General features: G+C 43.8%; 1 protein-coding gene across 1 annotated transcript in view; it reads left to right on the top strand.

Annotated features, from left to right (window-relative positions):
* The window catches only part of LOC147456712 (cytochrome c1-2, heme protein, mitochondrial-like), a 31,799-nt gene extending 11,780 nt beyond the window's left edge, over positions 1-20,019 (top strand). The window contains exons 2-7 of the mRNA XM_086515155.1: positions 17,175-17,380; positions 17,483-17,762; positions 17,837-17,908; positions 18,007-18,123; positions 19,345-19,410; positions 19,502-20,019. Of these exons, the coding sequence (XP_086371281.1) occupies positions 17,175-17,380; positions 17,483-17,762; positions 17,837-17,908; positions 18,007-18,123; positions 19,345-19,410; positions 19,502-19,618 (858 nt within the window). The 3' untranslated portion in view covers positions 19,619-20,019. The remainder of the gene's footprint in view (positions 1-17,174; positions 17,381-17,482; positions 17,763-17,836; positions 17,909-18,006; positions 18,124-19,344; positions 19,411-19,501) is intronic.
* The last annotated feature ends 1,889 nt before the right edge of the window (positions 20,020-21,908 follow it).

Raw genomic sequence — 21,908 nt, 5'->3', positions numbered from 1 at the left:
ATTAAGGCGTAAAGTCAAGGTGGGACTACCAACAAAAAGTATCCGACAGTTGGGCCACATTGCATTTTTGGATGCGGTCCCAATGAGGATAGATGGTCAGAAGACCAGTGGGAGCCCAACGGAAGCATCTCCTAAAATTTAGGGAACTGCTATTTTGGGCCGTGAAATGTGTTCGCGTCATTACCTCCGGTATGACTAGGGGAACATTTTACAACTGTGCCTCGAAGTCAACTGGGCAACCGGTCAGGATATTTTTAAGCGGCGAGCCTGAAACGGGCAAATGCTTGTAAATGCGCCAAGTGTCAACTTTTCATGCACTTTCCTCTTGCAGAAGAATTGGCGCTGAATTTAGAGAAGGGAGAGGCTTCATTTGCAACCTGTCACAGGTTAAGAGCTATGGAGTGCTTCCTTTCCCTCTCATGTACAGTGTGGTGCTAGGAGTGATGCCCTGCACACTACACACTGCTCTCTCTCCCCCCTACGTGCAGTTATGTGATACCCCACAAGAGGGCTCCTCATTTGACTGATGTACAATTGTGTGGGTTCATGCTTTTGTGTTGAGGCAAGAGCCTCCTTGAGCAGGAACAAGGGTAGCTAGCTGCTGCTCCAAAGCAGGCACTGGTGAGGGTCATAACCTCACCATACAGGTGCAAAATCAGCGCTGTGTAGGAGCTGTATATTTACTGTTTTTCAGCCATACGGACGCCAGGATCATTGGGAATCGTGCCCCACTGGCAAAGGACAGTTAGGGGACTGTTTGGGGCTGAAAACAGGGCAAAAACCAGTAAATACAGCGTGCTGAATTTACTGTTTTTGGACAGGAATCAGAGGGTATTCTCTCTCTTTCTCTACGCAATGAGAAAGAGAGAGAATGCTTTTGCTTTCAAGTTTTGACTGTGTGTGAGAGAGAGAGAGAGCAATTGCTTTTGATTTGAAGCTTTTGGGGCTCTGCTTTTGGCATCCCTTGTAAACATTTAAATAAGTAGTTTGGGCCTTCACTCCTCAGAGCATCTGGACGCAGAGTCTGAGAGTGAACCCCGAGCCACTCTCTTGTACTTTGAACTGCTTAATACAAAAAGAAATACCGAAAGGGGCGCCAGTCTTTGGGGCCAATATCTCTAGGCACGGAACTCTGCCGGGCCAGTGCAAATCTATTGTGATCTGTGAATTGTTTGAAGTGGTTATTTGGTGCTGTCGCGATTGATTCTTGACTCGGAGTGTCCAAGTCTGTTACAGTGGTATCAGAGCACGGCCGATTTCTCTTCTACGGGAAATCCGATCCCCAGTTTTTTTTCCGCGGCACCTATGGCTTCACTCAAGGATCAATCGACTCCCTCTGCATCTGGAGATGCGGGCAGAGATCACAACGAAGATTCTGACAGAGTATGGCCCGCCTCGGCCTACTTAGGCGGAGCAAAGAGAGATGAAGCGTCGTCAATTGATTGGCGATGCAACAAAGATGATGCTCAGTTTTACGAAGGATCCGAAATTGGTAAAATATATGAGCGAGACTTCTTTTCAGGAAGTGCATGAATAGTGGCATAAAACCACTACATCACCACTAAAACCCGCTCTCAAGAAACTTTCTGACCACAAACAGTATTCAGAGAAGGAATTACAAGAGGTGGTTGATGCACGGATTGCTCAGCTTTTTGACGCGCAAAAGAAAGCCAAAAAGCACGGCAAAAAGCAAAAGAAAAGTACTGACTTCTCGGGATATTTAGGTCATTAGTCGACATTCGACAAGGCAAAGAAACAGAGGAAGCGTGTTCGATTTGAAGGAGTACCCAGTTCTTCCTCTTCTTCTTCTTCATCTGACAGTTCTTCTAGCTCTTCAGATTCGATCGAAGAAGACAGAAAAGGTAAAAAGCGAAGCAAGAAACAAAGCTTTGGACAGGGCAAGAAAAAGGCAAAGAAGGCTAAATCTCGCCCAGAGACTGACAATTCTACTGAGGACTCGTCTACAGACAGCTCAGATTCGGATGACGGAAACTTTTATGCGAACAAGAAGAATTTTTACAAAGCCAACCAGTATGACTTTCTCGAAGATAAAAGCAAGAAAGTTCGAGAGTTTAAGGAAGGTGGCCACTCGATCAAGTTTGATACTTTTTTAGGATACTCAGATGCTTCGAAGGCTTTGTCTTTTATACAGCAGTTTGACATCGCTTTCGCGGGAGGACGCTATTCAAAGCACTCCAAGATTCGGAGAGCTGCCTCTTACTTTAAGGGGAATGCTCATACTTGGTGGTCCATGCTTCTTTTAACCAAGATTGCGCCAATTAAATGACTGAAATTTAAAAAGCTTTTTATTTCTTCTTCATTGACGCAAGAATATGAACGAGATATACGAGCTGCTTGGAACCATCTTCGGATGACCAAGAAAGATACAATCAATGCTTATTGTGAAAGATTTTGGAGCTCTTTTCTACCCGCCTCTTCATTCAAGAAGATCTCGTTCAGAGAACAGATTGAGCGGTTCACCTTGGGTCTACCTACAGAGATCCGAGATCACTGCTTGGAATAGACGTCAGCTTCTATTCAGGAGTTGATGAGTCATGCGAAGTGGGGCTTTGCCATTCACTCTGGCAGTTTGAGCTACCCCAGAGACGAGGCCATGACACAACGAGCCGAACAGACTTCTGGGAATGAAAGTAGAAAGAAAAAGAGCAACCCAGAGAAAAAGGATGCACGGCCCAAGCTTACTCCTGAGGAGACAGCTCGCTTCATCAGAGAGGGGAAGTGCTTTGGATGCGGGGAACATGGACATATCTCTGCGAAGTGCCCTAAAAAGGCACAGAAAGAACAGAATGATAAAGATGACGACAGGCCTGAGAGTTCGAGAGCAGTTGAGGAACGTGGCAGAAAAGGCAGATAGAAAAGTAGAACTGGTACCACATGGCGTGGGACCTGCACCGAATCTAATGAATGAAAGTACAAACTTTGCCGCTTTTGGGGCAAAGTGCTCTTTTGAAGGAGCCAAGGCCAACTTCTTTTCACTTGGAATTGGCGGCTCGATTTGGAATTACGCTCGACAGACTGACGCCACAGGCGGAGGTAGTTGGACTGGCACCCGGATGGTATGTTGCCATTACACCGAGCATTGGCAAACTTCGTTTGCAATGACGGGTGTTTAGGGAACGCGAGTGACGTTGTACTCGGGATCCCTTGGTACCACAAGAACTAGCCGTGGTTGACTACCCGACCGAGAAAGCGACTTTGATAAATGAAGGGCTTAGAGATTGTACTTGATGAACTTCAGTTTCTTACTCATTGTTTTGGGAGAGAACTGAACGATGGATAAAGGTTGAATATGTTTTGACCTGATCAAAAGAACGCCAAGATTTTTCTCCACACTCATGCCAATTGCTTTTCAGAGGGCCTGAAGATCAAACCATTGATCTGGTACCTGGAAGCATGCCACCGAACCGGCCACCTTACCGTGTGAGCCGAGTACAGGATAAAAAGATTATGAACCCAGTGAAAGACCTCTTGGAAAAGAGTCTTGTTCAGCATAGTACTTCATCGTATTGCTCTCCGCTATTGTTGGATTTGAAGAAAGAGGGATCTTGGAGAATGTGCATCGATTATAGCGCTCTCAACAAAATCACCATCAACAACAGATTTTCGATTCCTAGGATCGATGATATACTCGACAGGTTACAGGGATCCTCGTGCTTTAGTAGGATTGACTTGAAGAGTGGATATCATCAAATCCGAATCGCGTCGGGAGACGTCTACAAGACAGCCTTTCGGACGACTTTTGGGTTATTTGAGTTTTTGGTGATGCCTTTTGGCTTAACCAATTCTCCTGCGACGTTTAACCGGATGATGGACATGATTTTTCAAGAGTACAGGCTATTTGTTGGCACTTTCTTTGATGAGATCATTGTTTTCTCCAAGAATGAAGCAGAACACAGAGATCATATGCTTCAGAGATACATTTTTTTTGGGACACTTTGTCTCAGCAACAGGAGTGCAAATGGATCCGGCCAAGATAGACACTATCCGTGATTGGCCCGATTTGAAGAATGTCCATGAAGTTGAAAACTTCTTGGGACTGTGTTCGTACTACAGACGGTTCATTCGAAAGTTTGCAGAGGTTGCTTCCCCTTTGCATATCTTGATACAGAAAGGAGTCCCTTTCTCGTGGGGATCCACAGAGGTGATTGCCTTTCAGACATCGAAAGAGAAATTGACTACATGACTAGATTTGACTTTGCCGGACTTGCAGAAGTCATTTGAAGTATTTTGTGATGCTTATGGTCGTAGTCTAGGTGCGGTCTTGATGCAAGAAGGCCATGTTCTTACGAGAGCCGATTGTTCTCTAGGCCGGAGATGACAACACAGATTTATGAGAAAGAGCTTTTGGTGGTTATCCATGCTCTTACTCAGTGGCGGCATTACCTACTCGGAGCGGATTTTACTGTCTTTACAGACCATCAGAGTTTGCGCTACTTCTTGCCACAGAAGCAACTTTCGGAAAAGCAGATGCGATGGGCGAACATCTTGTCACAATTTCACTTCCAGATTGTCCATGTGCAGGGACAGAAGAATGTGGTGGCAGATGCTTTGTCTCGGAAGCCGTTGGTTCTTGCTATTTCCGCGATACATCATAGGAGCTTCAAGGATATGGTCGATCAGTATGTCACAGATACAGATTTTGCAGATATTTTCACACGGATACGGGATTGGGAGACAGTAGTTGGATACTCCCTTCGGGAAGGCTACTTGATGAGAAAGACTGTTGTGCGTTACACAGCCGTTGCGGGAAAAGGTTATGACTGAATGCCATTGTCCACCTTTTACGGGTCACCGCGGCATTGCTACCACCATGAAGGGGTAGAGAGATACTTCTTTTGGCCGAGACTCAAAAAGACAGTGGAAGAGTTTGTGCGCAGTATGCCAGAAGGTCAAGTTTGACAGGCATAAGGCACAGGAATTGTTACAACCTTTACCCATACCCACCCTCCCTGGGAAAATATTGAAATGGATTTCATTTTTGATCTCCCGAGAACACAAAATGATCACGATGATTTTCCAATTACATGGCACGTCTGAGACAATTGTCTCCGACAGAGACCCCAGATTTATGAGTTTGTTTTGGAAGGTAATTTGGGAGAAGATTGACACGCGGTTGCAGTTCTCGTCATTGTTCCACTTGCAGATTGACGGGCAATCTGAGATTGCCAATTCAGTGGTTTTAGATTTATTGAAGTCTTGTATCTCGGATCAGAAGACTCAATGGGAAAAGAACTTACCTTTGGTGGAATTTGCCTACAATAACAAGATACACTCTTCGATGGGGAAGACGCCATTTGAGATTGTTGAAAGTGTTGCGAAGGTTCCATCCTTCCTGAGCACGAAAGATTAGATATTTGAAGCGGATGAATATTCGCGAGATTTGGATACGGCTTTTGCCAAGGTTCGCGAGACTTTGCAGAAGTCTGAAGAATGACAGACAAAGGCAGCGGATCGCCATCGTCGCAAGTTGAAACTGAAGGAGGATGATTGGGTGCTCTTACTTTTGAGAAGGCACCCCTAAGAAAGAAAAAGGGAAAGGAGAGGCTTTTTCCAAAGCTTAGTATGCGATACTACGGACCTTTCCAGATCACTGAAAAGATAAATGATGTCTTCTTTCGATTGAAACTGCAGATACTTGGAGGATTCACAATGCATTCCATGTGAGTTTCTTGAAACCTTTTAAAGTTGATGTGCCTGATGATGGGGAGCATGATGAGCAACCCGAAGTGGATACGAAGACTAAAGATAAAGTCCGAAGGCTGTTCTTGGTTAAGTTCAAGAACTTTCCTGCATTTGATGCGAAGTGGATGGAGGAGGAGGACCTAGCAGATACTCCTCGGATCGTGAAACTTTACCTCGATGTTTTGGTTTAGCATAGTCTACTCCAAACGGAACGAACCCAAAAATTCAGCTTGGCCGAAGATCTGGTGCATTGGGATGGACAAGAGGGGAGTTACTCCACTCCTTTGTCAACAAATGCCTTGATTTTGATACTAAAGTCACTGATGTCTCTTTGAGCTTCAGGGATACTGAGAGCTGACAGTATTCTGCTGGATGACTTTATGAAATGGAATTCTTGATAATGATACTGATTTGTTCTTGACTTCTTTTGAGTGCAAGAACTGATAGACGAAATGACTGCAGCATTTTGGTGCAATAGGGGTTACTCAATCGAACATCGATGAGGTCCCGATTGGACCTAGATGTGATTGCTAGCTACATTGCCGATAAATCATGGTCTAAGATCCGAATGAATGTTGAATGTCATGTGATGTTTGGTGATGTCCTGTGATGTCGTGTGATGTGACTGTCGATTTTGTACATGTGCTAGATGTGTGTTCCTAGTATGTAGGTACTAACAGTCAGTGTCTGCTAAGACAGTTTATGGTTTTTGTCGGTTTTGCAGGCGTAATCGCGGTCGATCACAATGCTTTCAAGAGGGAGGTATGTCACAAAGTGATGATGTGGCTACGGACAGCAAAAACCCTAATTTCTGCCAAAAACCCTAATTTTTGGAAATCCCAGAGGTGGGTTTTTTTTTTTTTGGTGGGTTTTGAGTGACTTAAATCTTCCTTTTTCTCTACGCAATGAGAAAGAGAGAGAGAATGCTTTTGCTTTCAAGTTTTGACTCTTTGTGAGAGAGAGAGAGCAGTTGCTTTTGATTTGAAGCTTTTGGGGCTCTGCTTTTGGCTTCCCTTGTAAACATTTAAATAAGTGGTTTGGGCCTTCACTTCTCAGAGCATCTGGACGCAGAGTCTGAGAGTGAACCCCGAGCCATTCTCTTGTACTTTGAACTGATTAATACAAAAAGAAATACCGAAAGGGGCGCCAGTCTATGGGGCCAATATCTCTAGGCACGGAACTCCGCCCGACCAACGCAAATCTATTGTGATTTGTGAATTGTTTGAAGTGGTTATTTGGTGCTGTCGCGATTGATTCTTGACTTGGAGTGTCCAAGTCTGTTACAACACGGCCAAGATAGAGACTATCCGTGATTGTCGATTTGAAGAATGTCCATGAAGCTAGAAGCTTCTTGGGCTTATGTTCGTACTACAGGCGGTTCATTAGAAAGTTTTGCAGAGGTTGCTTTCCCTTTGCATATCTTGAGACAGAAAGGAGTCTCTTTCTCGTGGGTCTCCACGAGAAAGGAGTCCCTTTCTCGTGGAGACCCACAAAGGTGACTGCCTTTTAGACATTGAAAGAGAAATTGACTACAGGACCAGTTTTGACTTTGCCGGATTTGCAGAAGTCATTTGAAGTATATTGTGGTGCTTGTGGTCATAGTCTGGGTGGGGTCTTAATGCAAGAAGGTGATGTCATTGCCTACGAGAGCCGATTGTTCTCAAGGCCGGAATTGACAACACAGATTTATGAGAGCTTTTGGCGGTTATCCATGCTCTTACTGAGTGGCGACATTACCTACTCGGAGCAATCCCTGTAAGGTCGTGGGAAAGTATTGCAATGGATTTCATTTTTGATCTCTCGAGAACACAGAGTGGGCACGATGGTATGAGGACTGTTATTGATAGATTTAGCAAGCAAGCTAGTGAAGAAGACAGTTACGCCGGATTACTTAGCGAGACCATTTGTGGCCCAAATCTGCAGATTACATGGCATGCCTAAGACGATTGTCTCCGACAGAGACCCCAGATTCATGAGTTTGTTTTGGAAGGCTATTTAGGAGAACATTGGCACGCGGTTGCAGCTCTCGTCATCTTTCCACCTGCAGACTGACGGGCAATCAGGAATTGCTAAGTCAGTGGTACTGGATTTATTGAAGTCTTACATTTTGGATCAGAAGACTCAATGGGAAAAGTATTTACCTTTGGTGGAATTTGCCTACAATAATACAAGACACTCTTCGACGGGAGACGCAATTTGAGATTATTGAAGGTGCTACGTAGGTGCCACCCTTCCTAAGCATGAAAGATAAGATTTTTGAAGCCGACGAATACACGCAGGATTTGGACATGGCTTTTGCCAAGGTCCTGTAAGGTGTAGCGGAATGAATGTTGTATTTTCTCAAGGTGAGTGATCCATATTGCTCAAGGTTCCTTTTAGTTCTTATGGAAGGGAGAGCCTTCCGTTCTTTATGGAGAGTGTTGTGATCACGAACAAAGTGAGTGGATATTGTGCGTGCAAGTGTATGAGACTGAGAGAAAGAGAGAAGAGAGATACGACACCAGAGACGTTGTAAAACCCTCCTCCGAAGGCCCCACTCTCGTTGGCGAGAGTGGTCTACGATTGATTGCACAAAGTTGTACAATGATGATGCATGGAAACTGATGCAACTTGGGACTATGTTGGTGACGACGACGGGGGCGACCACGATGACTGAAGGGCTGAAATCTGCGACCTTCTAACTGCTGTCCACAAAAACGCTATTGTTGAAAATCTGGGGCTGATTCGGGGCTGCTGAAAACGCTGATCTGGCTGCGTTTTTGGGAGGCTGAAAATGATGTTCTTTTGCAAGTGTCTAGGGCTGAATTTGCTGTTGTCCTTGATGCTGAAAACGTTGCCTTGTCTGCTATGTTCAAAGCTGAAAAACGCTGGATTGGGCAGCCTGTGGCGATGGTAGGAAAAACGCCAGGTGTTTGGAAAAGGTGGCGATGAGAGGTTTGCTGAAAAACACCAGCTTGTAGGGGATGTTGGCGATGATCAAAATGCTAGGCTGTAGGGGATGATGGAAATCGCCAAGGGACTTGGAGGTGTCTGCTGAGAGAGGGGAGTACCTGTTGCCTGGGGCCTGTTGTGCTCCTTGCTCATCTGCAAAAGAGTGCTAGCTTTGGTTTGCTTATATATTTTCTTACCCAAATTGCCCTACCTACTTACTTAAATTAATAAGTGAAAAATGCCAAAAATAGGGAAAATAGGCTAAATGCACTGGAAAAATCTCCTAATTGATTCTAATGGATTCTGATGGGAATGCTCATGATCATGCGGTGTGCAACCAGAGGATATGCATCTATGCTAAGTGACTGGGCATGCACGGTCTACGAATAGACTCACAAAAGTGCCATATCACTACTAATCTAGACTGATTGGACTTGACGGAAAACCTGTTATGGGTAGCTTGTCCACGGATACATAGGGTTGGATGTGTCACGTGACATCCCCTCCTTTTTAAAGTGAGGTATTGGTACCGAGCTGCATGGCTTCCTTGTAGTCTGCCAACAACTCTGGATAATCCTTGAAGAACTCTTCGTCTATCCACACCGCTTCATGGGTTCCTCGATCCTTGAACTTCAAAAAATATTGTCGCACTTGCTTCTTCAAACCATGGCGAAACGATGCAACAATACTTGCTCGAGCTCTATGACTTCAGCTTCATCGATGATCTCCGTTTCTTCTTCTTCCAAAATGTCCTTTGGAGGTGTTCCCTGAAACACTTTCAACCAAGAAACATGGAATACGTTGTGCATTGACCATGAGTTAGGCAAGTGCAATTTCATTGAAACCTCATTTATCTTTTTAATGACTGGAAATGGACCATACATACGAAAAGACAACTTTGGACACTTCTTTCCAACTTGCTTAAGACGTTGCTTCATGATTCTTAAATACACCCAATCTCCTTCCTTGATCGAAACATCCTGACGATGCTTATTAGCCTGCCGTGAATAAGATTCCCGAGCCTTGCTTAGCCGAAGCTTCACACTCTCAGAAATCTCATCCAATGACTGACTTTCAGCATTGGCATCAGGCATTTGACTAACCGAGCGAGTCAAAAGTGACTGGAACGGACGGCCAAAAGCTGCCTCATACGGAGTTCGATCAATAGCAAAAGAAAAAGAGTTAGTCAAAATAGCCTGTACCAATGGAAGATAGAGCTCCCACTGAGACTGCTGATCATGTACATATGACTTTAAAACATCAAAAGCCAACTGATTGTAAATTTTTGTTTGACCATCTGACTGTGGATGAAAAGTCGATGAAAAATTTAACTTAGTGCCAAAATTTTCAAAGAGTGCGCGCCAAAAATTGGACGTGAACTTAACATCCCTATTTGAAACAATTGACTTTGGCAAACCACAGAGAGGGTACCAATGTTTAACGAACAACCTTGCTACATCTTGTGCAATAACTGTGGCTTTACAAGGAATTAACATGCAAAATTTGTTGAAACGATCAACAATTGTTAAACATTGAGTGTTCCTTGAATGCAAACTTAGTGGTAGGGTAGTCACAAAATCCATAGAAATATCCTGAAAAGGTCCATGGGGAATAGGCAGCGGAAGCAAGAGGCCTTGCTGCTTACCTCGAGGAGCTTTTACTTTTTGACATATAGTGCACTGTGTGACATAACGAAACACATCTTTTTGCATTTTAGGCCAATAAAAAAATCGTTCAATTTTTTCCAATGTGGTGTTCATTCCCCTGTGCCCATCCGTGAGAGAATCATGTGCATCATGCAATATGGTTGGCTTGAGAGAGGGCAACACACATAAACGTTGACGAAAAAACAACAATCCATCACGAATGAGATAGTTGCTTGGCCCTTGGGAAGCAAGAGCCTGCAACCAATGCTTACCAAACTCGAAATCTGCATACTGATTCTTCATGCTCTCAAAAGACTCACCCTGAATAGAAAATGTGGTCCTTGGCTCAAGAGCCAAAATCTGTCCTTTGCGACTCAACGCATCTGCAACAGGGTTGACTTTTCCAGGCACATAATCAAACCTCCAAATTGCTCAAAAAATTGTGACCACCGCGCTTGGTGATCACTCCAATGTGCACTAGGCATAGACTGGAGCCACTTGAGGGCTTGATAATCTGTGCGCACTGTAAACTCTCTACCATACAGAAAATGCTTCTAATGCTTAAGAGAGTGAATGACAAACAAAAGTTCTTTATCATAAACTGAATAATTCTTTTTCGCACTATTGAGCTTCCGGCTAAGCAAAGCTACAGGACGACCGTGCTGCTGAAGCACAGCGCCTATGGCGACATTGCTCGTATCCGTCCATACCTCAAAGGGATCATCCCAAGAGGCAAGGATAAGACACGGTGCTTCTGTCACCGCAACCTTGAGAGCTGCGAAAGCCTCAATGGCTGCCTCGGGCAAGTCTATGGGCTGACGGCGAGTCTTTACCCCTTTCAAAACATCAGTCATAGGTGCAACAATGCGTGCAAAATTCTCTATGTGTGAATTATATGCTTGACATAAACCAAGAAAAGAACGCACATCATATGCAGTTTTGGGCAAATCCCAATTACGAACCTATTCCACCTTCGCGGGATCTAATTTGACGCCTTCTGCATAAATGATATAACCCAAATAAGTGACTTCAGTAAGAAAAAATTCAGACTTCTTAGCTGCAATGTACAACTGACACTCATCCAAACGAGTTAGTACCCTTTCAACATCTCTTTCATGTTGTTCCTACGATGCAGAAAAAATGAGAATATCGTCTAAAAAGATGAACACACATACACCGACCATATCGTCGAAACGACCTAATATAAGACGATTGAATGTACCCACGACACCTGTCAATCCAAAAGGCATAACAATATACTCCCATTGCCCTCGCTCGGTGCGAAAGGCGGTCTTGAAAATGTCGCCTTTGAATACCTGTACTTGATGATATCCACTTTTGAGATCGACCTTGCTAAAAACCTTTGCCCCATTGAGCCTATCGAGGATATACTCAATGCGAGGCATCGGAAACTTGTTCTTGACGGTCATCTTGTTTAATGCCTTGTAATCAACACACAAACGAGACGAACCATCCTTTTTGCGAACAAACAAAATAGGAGCAGCAAAAGGACTTACACTAGGGCGTATGAATACTCTAGCCACCAACTCCGTGAGTTGTCGCTCTAACTCTTCCTCCTGTGTCTTGTTCAATCGATAGGGAGCCTTACTGACAACCTGTGCTCTCTCCATAAGCTCGATGCAACGGTCCTCCGGCCGCTCGGGTGGGAGACGAGGTGGAAGATCATCCTGCAAAAAGAGATGTTTAAACTTCGTAAACAACTCTGAATACTTAGCTGGAGCCTGAATGCTTTGGGAAATTGGAGCAGCATAGATGAATGCCGCTTGTGCTCCTCGTCGTAATTCACGCTTTACCTGCACATGAGAGATGAGAGGCAAAGAATGCAAGCCCTCCTCAGTACGAATGATGAGGAGGGAATCAGTTTTGGCATGTAAAGTGAGAGTGTTAGCCTCCCAATCAATGAGAGGGTTGAGTTCACGAAACCATCTTATGTCCAAAAGGATATCACATCCTGAGAGAGGAAACACAAGGAATTTCCTACTAAAAGAAGCTTGTTGAACGGTAAACATCACATCAAGGCACTCCTTCATGATGAGAGAGTCCATACTAGGAGCGAAGCCAGAAACCTCGAGAGGAGATTTCTGACTAACCTCAAGGCGGGCTCTCTCAACAAGAGGGGGACTAATCACATCATGCATACTGCCTGGATCAAACAATATGATAAAACACTGACCTTTTACATGACCATAACACTTCATGAGAGACTCATCAATGTGTGTGTCAGAGTCAGGAGAAGATGCAGGCTTGTTTGTGATAGTGCTTGTGGTTGCTGTGGGTGCCTTTTGTTCTTTAGGTGGGACTGTCTTAGGACGGGCCTTCTTAATGTGACCCTTGACGTGACATTGACAACATCTACCTTCTTTAGCATAAATCACTTGTTCTTCAGTCGTGATGTATCCTCCTACAATTCCTTGTGAAGCTTTTTCATCAGGGGTTAGCTTAGGTTTTGCAGGTGCTTTAGCTTTACCCTTAGATTCATTGTTAGAGTTCTTTTCTGAGGAATTAGAGGAAGATAGGCTGGAAGAATCACCATTCTTTTCATTCTTACCGTTCTTACCATTCTGTGTGTTCTAAGAATTTTGAGAGGTCCCTTGAGAAGACTTGTTCTCCTTAGGCTTTCCCTTGTTGTGCTTCATCTCTTGGGAGAGAGCGATCGCTACCGCCTTGTTGAGATCCGCGGGGTCAAAGACTTCGACATCAAACTTGATGTATTCGTCTAACCCAAAGAGAAAAGCCTCTTTGTGCTCATCATCCGATTTACATAATTGAGTGTCGAGCTGCAAAACACGGTTAGAAAACGACATGATTGGCATACCATGTTGCTTGAGATTGCGCCAATCCTCTTTCAATCGTGCTAGGTACTGAGGTGGCATAAACCGCGCCTTGAGCTTGTCTTGGAAATCAGCCCAACTAAAGGAGAGGGACGTAAATTCGTCGGCTTTCTCTAGGTGCGCGGCTAGCTGTGCCTCTTGCCATGCATGGTACCAATTGATGGCATCACCAACAAGGTATATAGCTGCCGTCAAAACTTTGCTATTTCCTGTTTTCTTAGTTGTCGCAAAATAAACATTAAATTGATGCAACCAAGAATGAATAACCGTAGCATCCATCTTACCATTATACTTACTGAAAGTCAACTTCTCGGTGACTGGGTTGTTGGAATCTGCATCGTGGCTTGCGTCACTTAAGGAACTCCCACGATCTTTGGCTGGTTCCGACTTCAAGGCTAGCACTTGTCGAAGCAATTCTTGAGTGCGTAGCTCTCTTTGAGCCCCTCGCTCGGCCTCCCTTTCTGCTTTTCGTTCGTTTCGTTCATCGCGCTTGTGTTCGAAAGCAAGGCGATTTGCTTCTTGTTGTGCCAACGCAACTCGATTCGCTTCTTGTTGTTGTATTGCATTTCTTTCATTTCGTTCTTCGCACTCGCGGTTCAAAGCAATCAAGTCGCTTCTTGTTGGGCCAGCGCAATGCGATTCGCTTCTTGTTGTGCCAGCGCTAGGCGAGTCGCTTCGCGATTCGCTTCTTGTTGTGCCGCCATCATGTCCAACATCGACTTGACCATCATCTCCATGGGAGTTGGTACAACTTGTGGCGTAGATGGCGAAGGGGGGGGTCGAAAAAATCTCCTGGTGGGGAATATTCTTCGTCGCCTCTCTCATGGTCATCACCTATATGCGAAGTATCCATTCCGCTTCGGGTGACGACCATGCACTATGATCTTTGGTTCTTAAGTTCACGAGGAGCTTGGGTTCTTGAGGGTCTTGAGGTTCTTGAGGGTCTTGAGGTTCTTGAGGTTCTTAAGGTGTTCTTTTGCTTGCAAATCGCGTTTGAGAAGGATCTTCTCTTCACCCGAGTTCTGCTCTTTTCCGCCAGCGCACCCCTTGGCGGCCTTGCGCTCACACCAAGGTTGCTTTTTCCCACCTCACGTCGATTGGCCGGCCGCTAAGTGCACGGTCCACTCTCAATGAGTAAAAAGAGACACAAGGGGAGGCTGGACAAGCCCTTCTTTCTTGGGATTCCTGTCACTCTTCAAAAAATACGATTAGGAATGGTCACGCCCAAGCGAACTTGGGTTCGTGCGACCACAAGCAAAAAATAAAAATAAAAAATCTTGTGGTGCTTTCCTTGAGTGATACAGAACATTGCCAAAGCTCTGATACCAATGTAAGGTGCAACGGAATGAATGCTGTATTTTCTCAAGATGAGTTATCCATATTGCTCAAGGTTCCTTTTAGTTCTGATGGAAGGGAGAGCCTTCCGTTCTTTATGGAGAGTGCTGTGATCACGAACAAAGTGAGTGGATATTGTGTGTGCATGTGTATGAGACTGAGAGAAAGAGAGAAGAGAGATACGACACCAGAGACGTTGTAAAACCCTCCTCCAAAGGCCCCACCCACTCTCGTTGGCGAGAGTGGTCTACGATTGATTGCACAAAGTGGTACAATGATGATGCATGGAAACTGATGCAACTTGGGACTATGTTGGTGACGACGACAGGGGCGACGACAATGACTTAAGGGCTGAAATCTGCAACCTTCTAACTGCTGTCCACAAAAACGCTATTGCTGAAAATCTGGGGCTGATTCGGGGCTGCTGAAAACGCTGATCTGGCTGCGTTTTTGGGAGGCTGAAAATGGTGTTCTTCTGCAAGTGTCTAGGGCTGAATTTGCTGCTGTCCTTGATGCCGAAAACGCTGCCTTGTCTGCTATGTTCAAAGCTGAAAAACGCTGGATTGGGCAGCCTGTGGCGATGGTAGGAAAAATGCCAGCTGTTGGGGAAAGGTGGCGATGAGAGGTTTGCTGAAAAATGCCAGCTTGTAGGGGATGTTGGCGATGATCAAAACGCTAGGTTGTAGGGGATGATGGAAATCACCAAGGGACTTGGAGGTGTCTGCTGAGAGAGGGGAGTACTTGCTGCCTAGGGCCTGTTGTGCTCCTTGCTCATCTGCCAACGAGTGCTAGCTTTGGTTTGCTTATACATTTTCTTACCCAAATTGCCCTACCTACTTTTGTTGGAAAGTCACTTAAATTAATAAGTGAAAAACGTCAAAAAGTTGGAAAATAGGCTAAATGCACTGGAAAAATCCCCTAACTGATTCTAATGGATTTTGATGGGAATGCTTATGATCATGCGGTGTGCAACCAGAGGATATGCATCTATGCTAAGTGACTGGGCATGCACGGTCTACGAACAGACTCACAAAAGTGCCAGATCACTACTAATCTAGACTGAATGGACTTGACGGAAACCCTGTTATGGTGTAGCTTGTCCATGGACACATAGGGTTGGATGTGTCACATGACAGGTCCGGGAGGCTTTGAGAAATCTCAAGAAAGATACAAAAAGGCAGCAGATCGACGCCGTGGTGATTTGAAGTTTTGGCAACCCTTGTAAACCTTTATAAGCGTGGGCAGGGCTCCCACTCTGCAGAGCATTTGGACGCAGAGTCTGAGAGTGAGAACCCTCCCATTGCCTTGTACTTTGACCTTTTAGATTAATACAAAAAGAAATATTGAAAGGGGCGCCAGTCTTTGGCGCCAATATCTCTAGGCACGGAACTCCGTCGGGTCGTGTTGAATCAATTGTGAACTGTGGACTGTTTTGAAGTGAATCTCTACTGTGTTGTGGTAGAATCTTGATTTGGAGTGTCCAAGTTTGTTACACGTACAGATCCGTAGGCTATCATCACAAGATTTTGGGCAAGGCCTACTCGCTTCTATATTTGGGAGGGGATAGGTACCATATTGCAAAGACCTGTGCGAAAGTTCATGGATGATTCCTCCCTGCTCCTTGTATCTCTCCCTCCTTTACAATTTAAAAAATGATCCCTTGTATTGTAACCTCGTCACTGTTTGATGCCCTAGCCACACCTGCTGCATATATATCATTTTCTGAGTTTTTAGTTCATCTTTTCTTTAGCTTTGTTCCAGACAGTGGTATCACACATATGATGGTTGTAACTTTTGGTCTCATAGGTCATTTTGGCCTTTTGCAGACGATAATAGTACATTCCATTTCATTTTCTTATCCGAGTTCTGGTCTTGCTATATGTGGGTGTAAGTGAAAAAGTGTAGTTTTTTGTTCTTTTGATTGTCTTCCAAAGTTCTGGCTTGCAGATAAAGTAATTGATGGTTGGTCACAAAGACCTGGTTTTAGGGAGCATTTGTCATGCTGTGCGTGCCAACTTTCACTGCCAATCTTTTGAGATAAATGAAGATGATCTGGAGTCCCATCAATGTGGCATTCGGTCCTTATGCAGGAGCTTTGACTTCATTTTCATCCCCCTTGTCTTCCTCAATATTTTAGCGTTTTGTACATATTTTAATGATGGTGTATTGCACATCGCTCAGATTTTTGGCAATTCTGAAGCTTCAGTTTTTTCAATTGTGCATAGTAAATATCAGTATATTTTTGAGATTTGGCCACGAGTGCTTGACTCAAATCTAAGATTGCCAATGTTTTGGTCAATCGTTTGAGCCTGTCATGATGCACCAAATTCCCTTTCTCACTAAAAGACTTTTGCTGTAACTGACGTGATAGTTTCAGAGAAAACAGAGTTCTTTCTTGTAAACATGCAGAAGGTTTGTCTTGATGCATTGAACTTGTTCTATAGATGCTTTGTAGGGCTTTTTTGGTTCATTCTGTTTTTGACTTAATCAAGATTCAAGACCAGATTGTAGTTTTACTTAGTCAATTTCCAAGACAAGAATGAAGACAAATCTTTCCATCAATAGATAATAGCGTTCAAATGTGTCAGTTTTAGAATCTATCTTGCGGACCATTCATTCCTTACATTATGTGGGCAGCATTGTATCTCCTTATTCTGAAGAATGCAATTTTATATTTTCCAACATTTTTCTTTCTAATGTGCTGCAGGTGGCTGCTGCCACTAACAAGCAACATGATACTGAAGACAGCAGCAGAAGACCATCTGCCAAAGCTTTGGGCTGTTTAGGAGCAGGTGTCGCTGGTTTGATAGGACTTATAGGTGTGGCATATGCAGATGAAGCTGAGCATGGGTTACCAGCCCCACATTACCCTTGGCCTCACAATGGTGTTTTAAGTTCCTATGATCATGCATCGTATGTCCTTTTACGTATACATCTACTTTTCTTTTCCTTCAGTTTGTAAGCTGATAATCATGCTATTGACGTTAAGTGGAACTATGGCATGTTCAAGAACAGAATTCGGCGAGGGCATCAAGTATATCAGCAGGTGTGTGCTGCCTGTCATAGCATGTCATTCGTGGCATTCCGCGATCTGATTGGGGTAGCATACACAGAGGATGAGGTGAAAGCTATTGCAGCAGAAATTGAAGTTGAGGATGGTCCCAATGATGAGGGTGAGATGTACATGAGGCCGGGAAAGCCAAGTGATCACTTCCCCAGCCCTTATTCAAATGAGCAGGCAGCAAGATTTGCAAATGGAGGGGCATATCCTCCTGATTTAAGTCTGATTACAAAGGTTAGTAGTCTCTGGGTGCGGAGACATGATATGTAATTTTTGCTGGCATTTACAAATTTTTTGGTAATTGCCAGGCTCGTCATAATGGTCAAAACTACGTGTTTGCTCTTCTTACTGGATATCGTGATCCACCAGCCGGAGTCTCGGTAATGATTCTTATCCTGTGGAAGCACGGAGAGTATCCTGTTGTTTAATGAGTATGAAGCTTATTGAGGTGTGATATGAGAGATTCCTACTTGGGCAGGTGAGGGAAGGGTTACATTATAACCCATATTTCCCTGGTGGGGCTATAGCGATGCCAAAGATGCTAGTGGATGGTGCTGTTGAGTATGAAGATGAAGTACCCGCTACTGAAAGTCAGGTATTTTATTAGATTCCTTGATCTTATTAAAATGGGCACCTATCAAACCTGGGAAAGTCCATGAGCAGAGGGCCATAAAGAGAATACCTGCGGGACATTGCAAGACGACCAATTAAAGAAACACACTTCTCATCGTCCAACTTCTAGATGAATCCCATGTATTCAAAGGAACACTAACGAAGAGAAAAGCAAAAGGTAACTTCTCTAGGGATGAGGCTGCCTGAACAATCAACAGTTTCTCCTTTTTTGAAAATCTAGGTTTACAGATAGATTCGTCTCTTTGGACGGAGCAGAATGTCTGAACATTCTACCATACCAATTGAGTACACTGATTAGCTCAGGTTTTGTGCTCTAAGGGTTGATTACCAACTCTAGAGTCTACTACTATTCAGGACAGATGAATACAAGGATAAGGAAACTTTCCACAATTTAATGACCTGCTATACAAGGGTTCTACATGACTGGTCTGCAAATACTACTTGTTTAGAAGGGGAGAACAGGATACATTACCGATGCTTGAACAAGACTACGATTGAGAACCTTTTCCAAATGAATGGCTATCAGATACACAATGCCCTTGATACTGAGTATAAACAGAGCTGTTCGTACACTTATTGGGCATTATGAATTCTTGGTAATGGCTACTACTGTGGCAAAAACTTTGGCCCCTGGCCGTGGGAGATGAGAGATCGTATGATCATGAAGGGAGGCCCTCGAGGTGACATCTCTTCATGAAGTACAAGTAAGCCCTCTTCTTGCAAGGCCGAGGGGAAGACCTCATGGTGGCTACTATGAGTTTATAAGAGCCCTCCTCCCATAGACCCTTGAAAGGGCTGCAATGATGGAGAGCCCTTTCTGCTGTGCACTGAGGGTACTGGCTGAAGAAGCTGGTTACAGCCTGTTCACACTCCTGCGTAATGCAAGGGGCGGTTGAAGCACCCCCCAGTGAAAAAATTGCCCCCATCTGAGCCGGTCAGACTTGAGCTCTCTCTACGCGGGCGGCTATGTGGCACAAAAGCCTCCGCTAGATGCCCCTCCAACCTAGGGTTTGGAGGTTCTATGAGGGAGCCCTCTAACTTGCACTTCTATTAGAGGTGTATTTGGTTTGTTCCTTGGACTTGTCAAGGTAAACAAGAACAGATGCTTTTTTTTCCTCGAACTCGTCACGGTAAACAATAATGAATGCTTTTGTCAGCTAATTGATTAATACGACTCTTGCAGATGGCAAAGGATGTCGTAACTTTCTTGTCTTGGGCTGCCGAGCCTGAGATGGAGGAGCGAAAACTAGTAAGTACATCTTGACTATCCTACTTTCTTCTCATTTTCAGCAGTTTGATAGCTAAGTGACACTCATTCTTATTTCCTTTCTGTATTTTAGATGGGCTTCAAAGTGATGTTTGTACTTAGCTTAGCCCTCCTCCAAGCAGGATACTACAAGAGGTGGAAGTGGGCATCAATTAAATCAAGGAGAGTAATTGTTGATGTGGTCAACTAAAGAAGGTTTTGCTCAAAGAGTAACTGGAGAAGTGTTAGGTGGCAGTTTGCAATAAAGGTAAAATTTATGAGTTAAAAGGCTGATTTCGTTTAGCATCTGCAAGTGAGTCCAGTAATACCGCAAATTGGTAGTCAGCACTACTGGAGAATGGAAAGAAATGTGGACAAGTGCTATTACGGTCTTATTTGAGTTCACTTTATCGGAACATTTTCCAATAATGTAGTGTACATAGTGGTCAGAAAGCACACAGTGACTTTCTTGCTATTGAGAGTCAGTGTGGCTGCGGCTGCTGGTGTAGTCCTAGTAGCTAATTAATAGTGGAGAATTCATTTGAGGGCACACCATGTTTTGAATTTTTGCCACATTTTTAGACGCTATGCATGACATAAAATTTTGCCACCTTTCTAGATCATGATTTACAGAATCTGCATTTCTCAAACCTGGTTTATTCCTTTCAAAATCAGCTATTGCTGCTTTCAGAGATAGAGATCTGTACATCATGTAGGTGGCCACATGGATTTGGTCTCAGTTTCAACGAGGAAAAACGCTAGGTTCGGCCACTGTACTCGTATGTTATCATGGACAAGCAATCCCCTTGGCCTTGGCACTGATTTAGTGAACTTATGATGTTTGTAGATTTTACGAGTCATTTGATCTTGAGGTGCAGTAAATTTGTTTACAGAGCGTGTTGCAAACTTCTCATATTGAGGGAGTATATGCAGTAGTATCGGATATCGTGCGATGAGTAGATATTGAACTACCACAATTAGCCTTAGTAAAGAAAATGGTGGTTCCAGAGTGTAATATGTTCTAAACTGGTGCCTGGGCTGTGGGCGCATTGTCAGCGAGCCTGCCTGTGCAAAATGAATAAGGGATGCTTGATTCTTTTGAGCAATCTAGCACAGCGGTGTAGATGCCGCGATTTAAGTAATGTTTGTGAAAAAAGTCGGTATATTGCGTTGTCAGGGCTAGCAGGGTGAGAATTCAAACCTGCCAACTTTTAGAAGTTTTGCTTTTGTGTCATAAGCTCATCTTGGAAATTTATGTATGCTCAATTAGCTCATACATTTATTGTCATTTTAGAGGGGCATGAATGAATGCTCTGTGATTTGCTAGAACTAGTATCAACCTGATCTATTTCTTGAAATGAATGTGATGCTTGGGCTGATTGGTTTGAATAAAGAGGCTGAAAGTCGCTTCTCCTTTGCTAGGCTTGATACCATGTGGCAACAGGTAGACGCACGCCTCCTTGTTCTTGCAAATGATATCATTAAGTTCCTCATTTTGCAAGGACATATTTCTGACCCTCTGCTTTGCTTGAGTAAATACTTGTGATGTATCTCATTAAAGCAGCTGCCAACAACTTGAGGTGTTTGGCATAAGGTATCAGGACATCAAGTGGCACTTGGATGGAGATTTGAAGGGCTCTATTCATGCTCAAAAGTAATTGGCTGTAACCACTTAAGACCCATACCTCTATTGCTGTCATCCCAAAATCCTGTTGGGGTGCCACAAGAAGAGAAAAATGACTAAAATGAGGGATCTCAATGTGAAGAAAAAAAGGCTCTAACTGATGGTTTAATGCAATGCACAGCTGTCATGAAAGCATGCCTCCTAGTTGTTCCCATGAGGACTCCAACTAGTACCTGGTTCTTCTCCAGCGAGTTTTCTTCAAATGTGCAAGGAGGGCAGCAAGTGCTCGAGTGGGCTTTGTTCTGCAACCCTCGATGGTTCATGAAGTGAATGCTGGTAAATTGCCATGGCAAATATCTTCAGATGATTTAGAAGCCACTCATACTTGTCTTTTAAAAACTTAATACTTACATATATCGAATCATCCATGATATTAAAAAATCAACATGCATATAATTCACTTCTAAATTTGATGATGTAGCCTGTGCCTCTTAACAACAAAGAATAGAAGATAAATGAACCATTTACAAACATGCGGGAGATGATATGCTCAAGCAACGGTGTTTACCTTGAGCAAGTATTATACAGGAACTGACTACTTGTTTGGATTGGGATCGTAAGAAAAGAAATTCTTTAAAAGAATGGAGCTTAATGTACTCTCATGCAAAGTGAATTATATAGACCCATTTAAAAAAGGCCACAATTGTCCTTTCTTCACTTTCCAAATAATTTTCCTAAGGCCACAATTGTCTTGTTTGGCTTTCCAAATAATTTCTCTTACGTAGGTTGAAGTCAACCCTACTAGTAGAGCTTAGTCTTTCCCACTCTCTCTAGGTCGGTCGACCCACATGTTCCTCTCTTGCCTCTTGAAGCTCTA

This window comes from Adiantum capillus-veneris, chromosome 6 (genome assembly GCF_014529385.1).
Source record: "Adiantum capillus-veneris isolate H3 chromosome 6, ASM1452938v2, whole genome shotgun sequence".
NCBI classification, from domain to species: Eukaryota; Viridiplantae; Streptophyta; class Polypodiopsida; order Polypodiales; family Pteridaceae; genus Adiantum; species Adiantum capillus-veneris.
The sequence above is the reverse complement of the archived record's forward strand: the minus strand, read 5'-3'. Positions and strand labels throughout refer to the sequence as shown.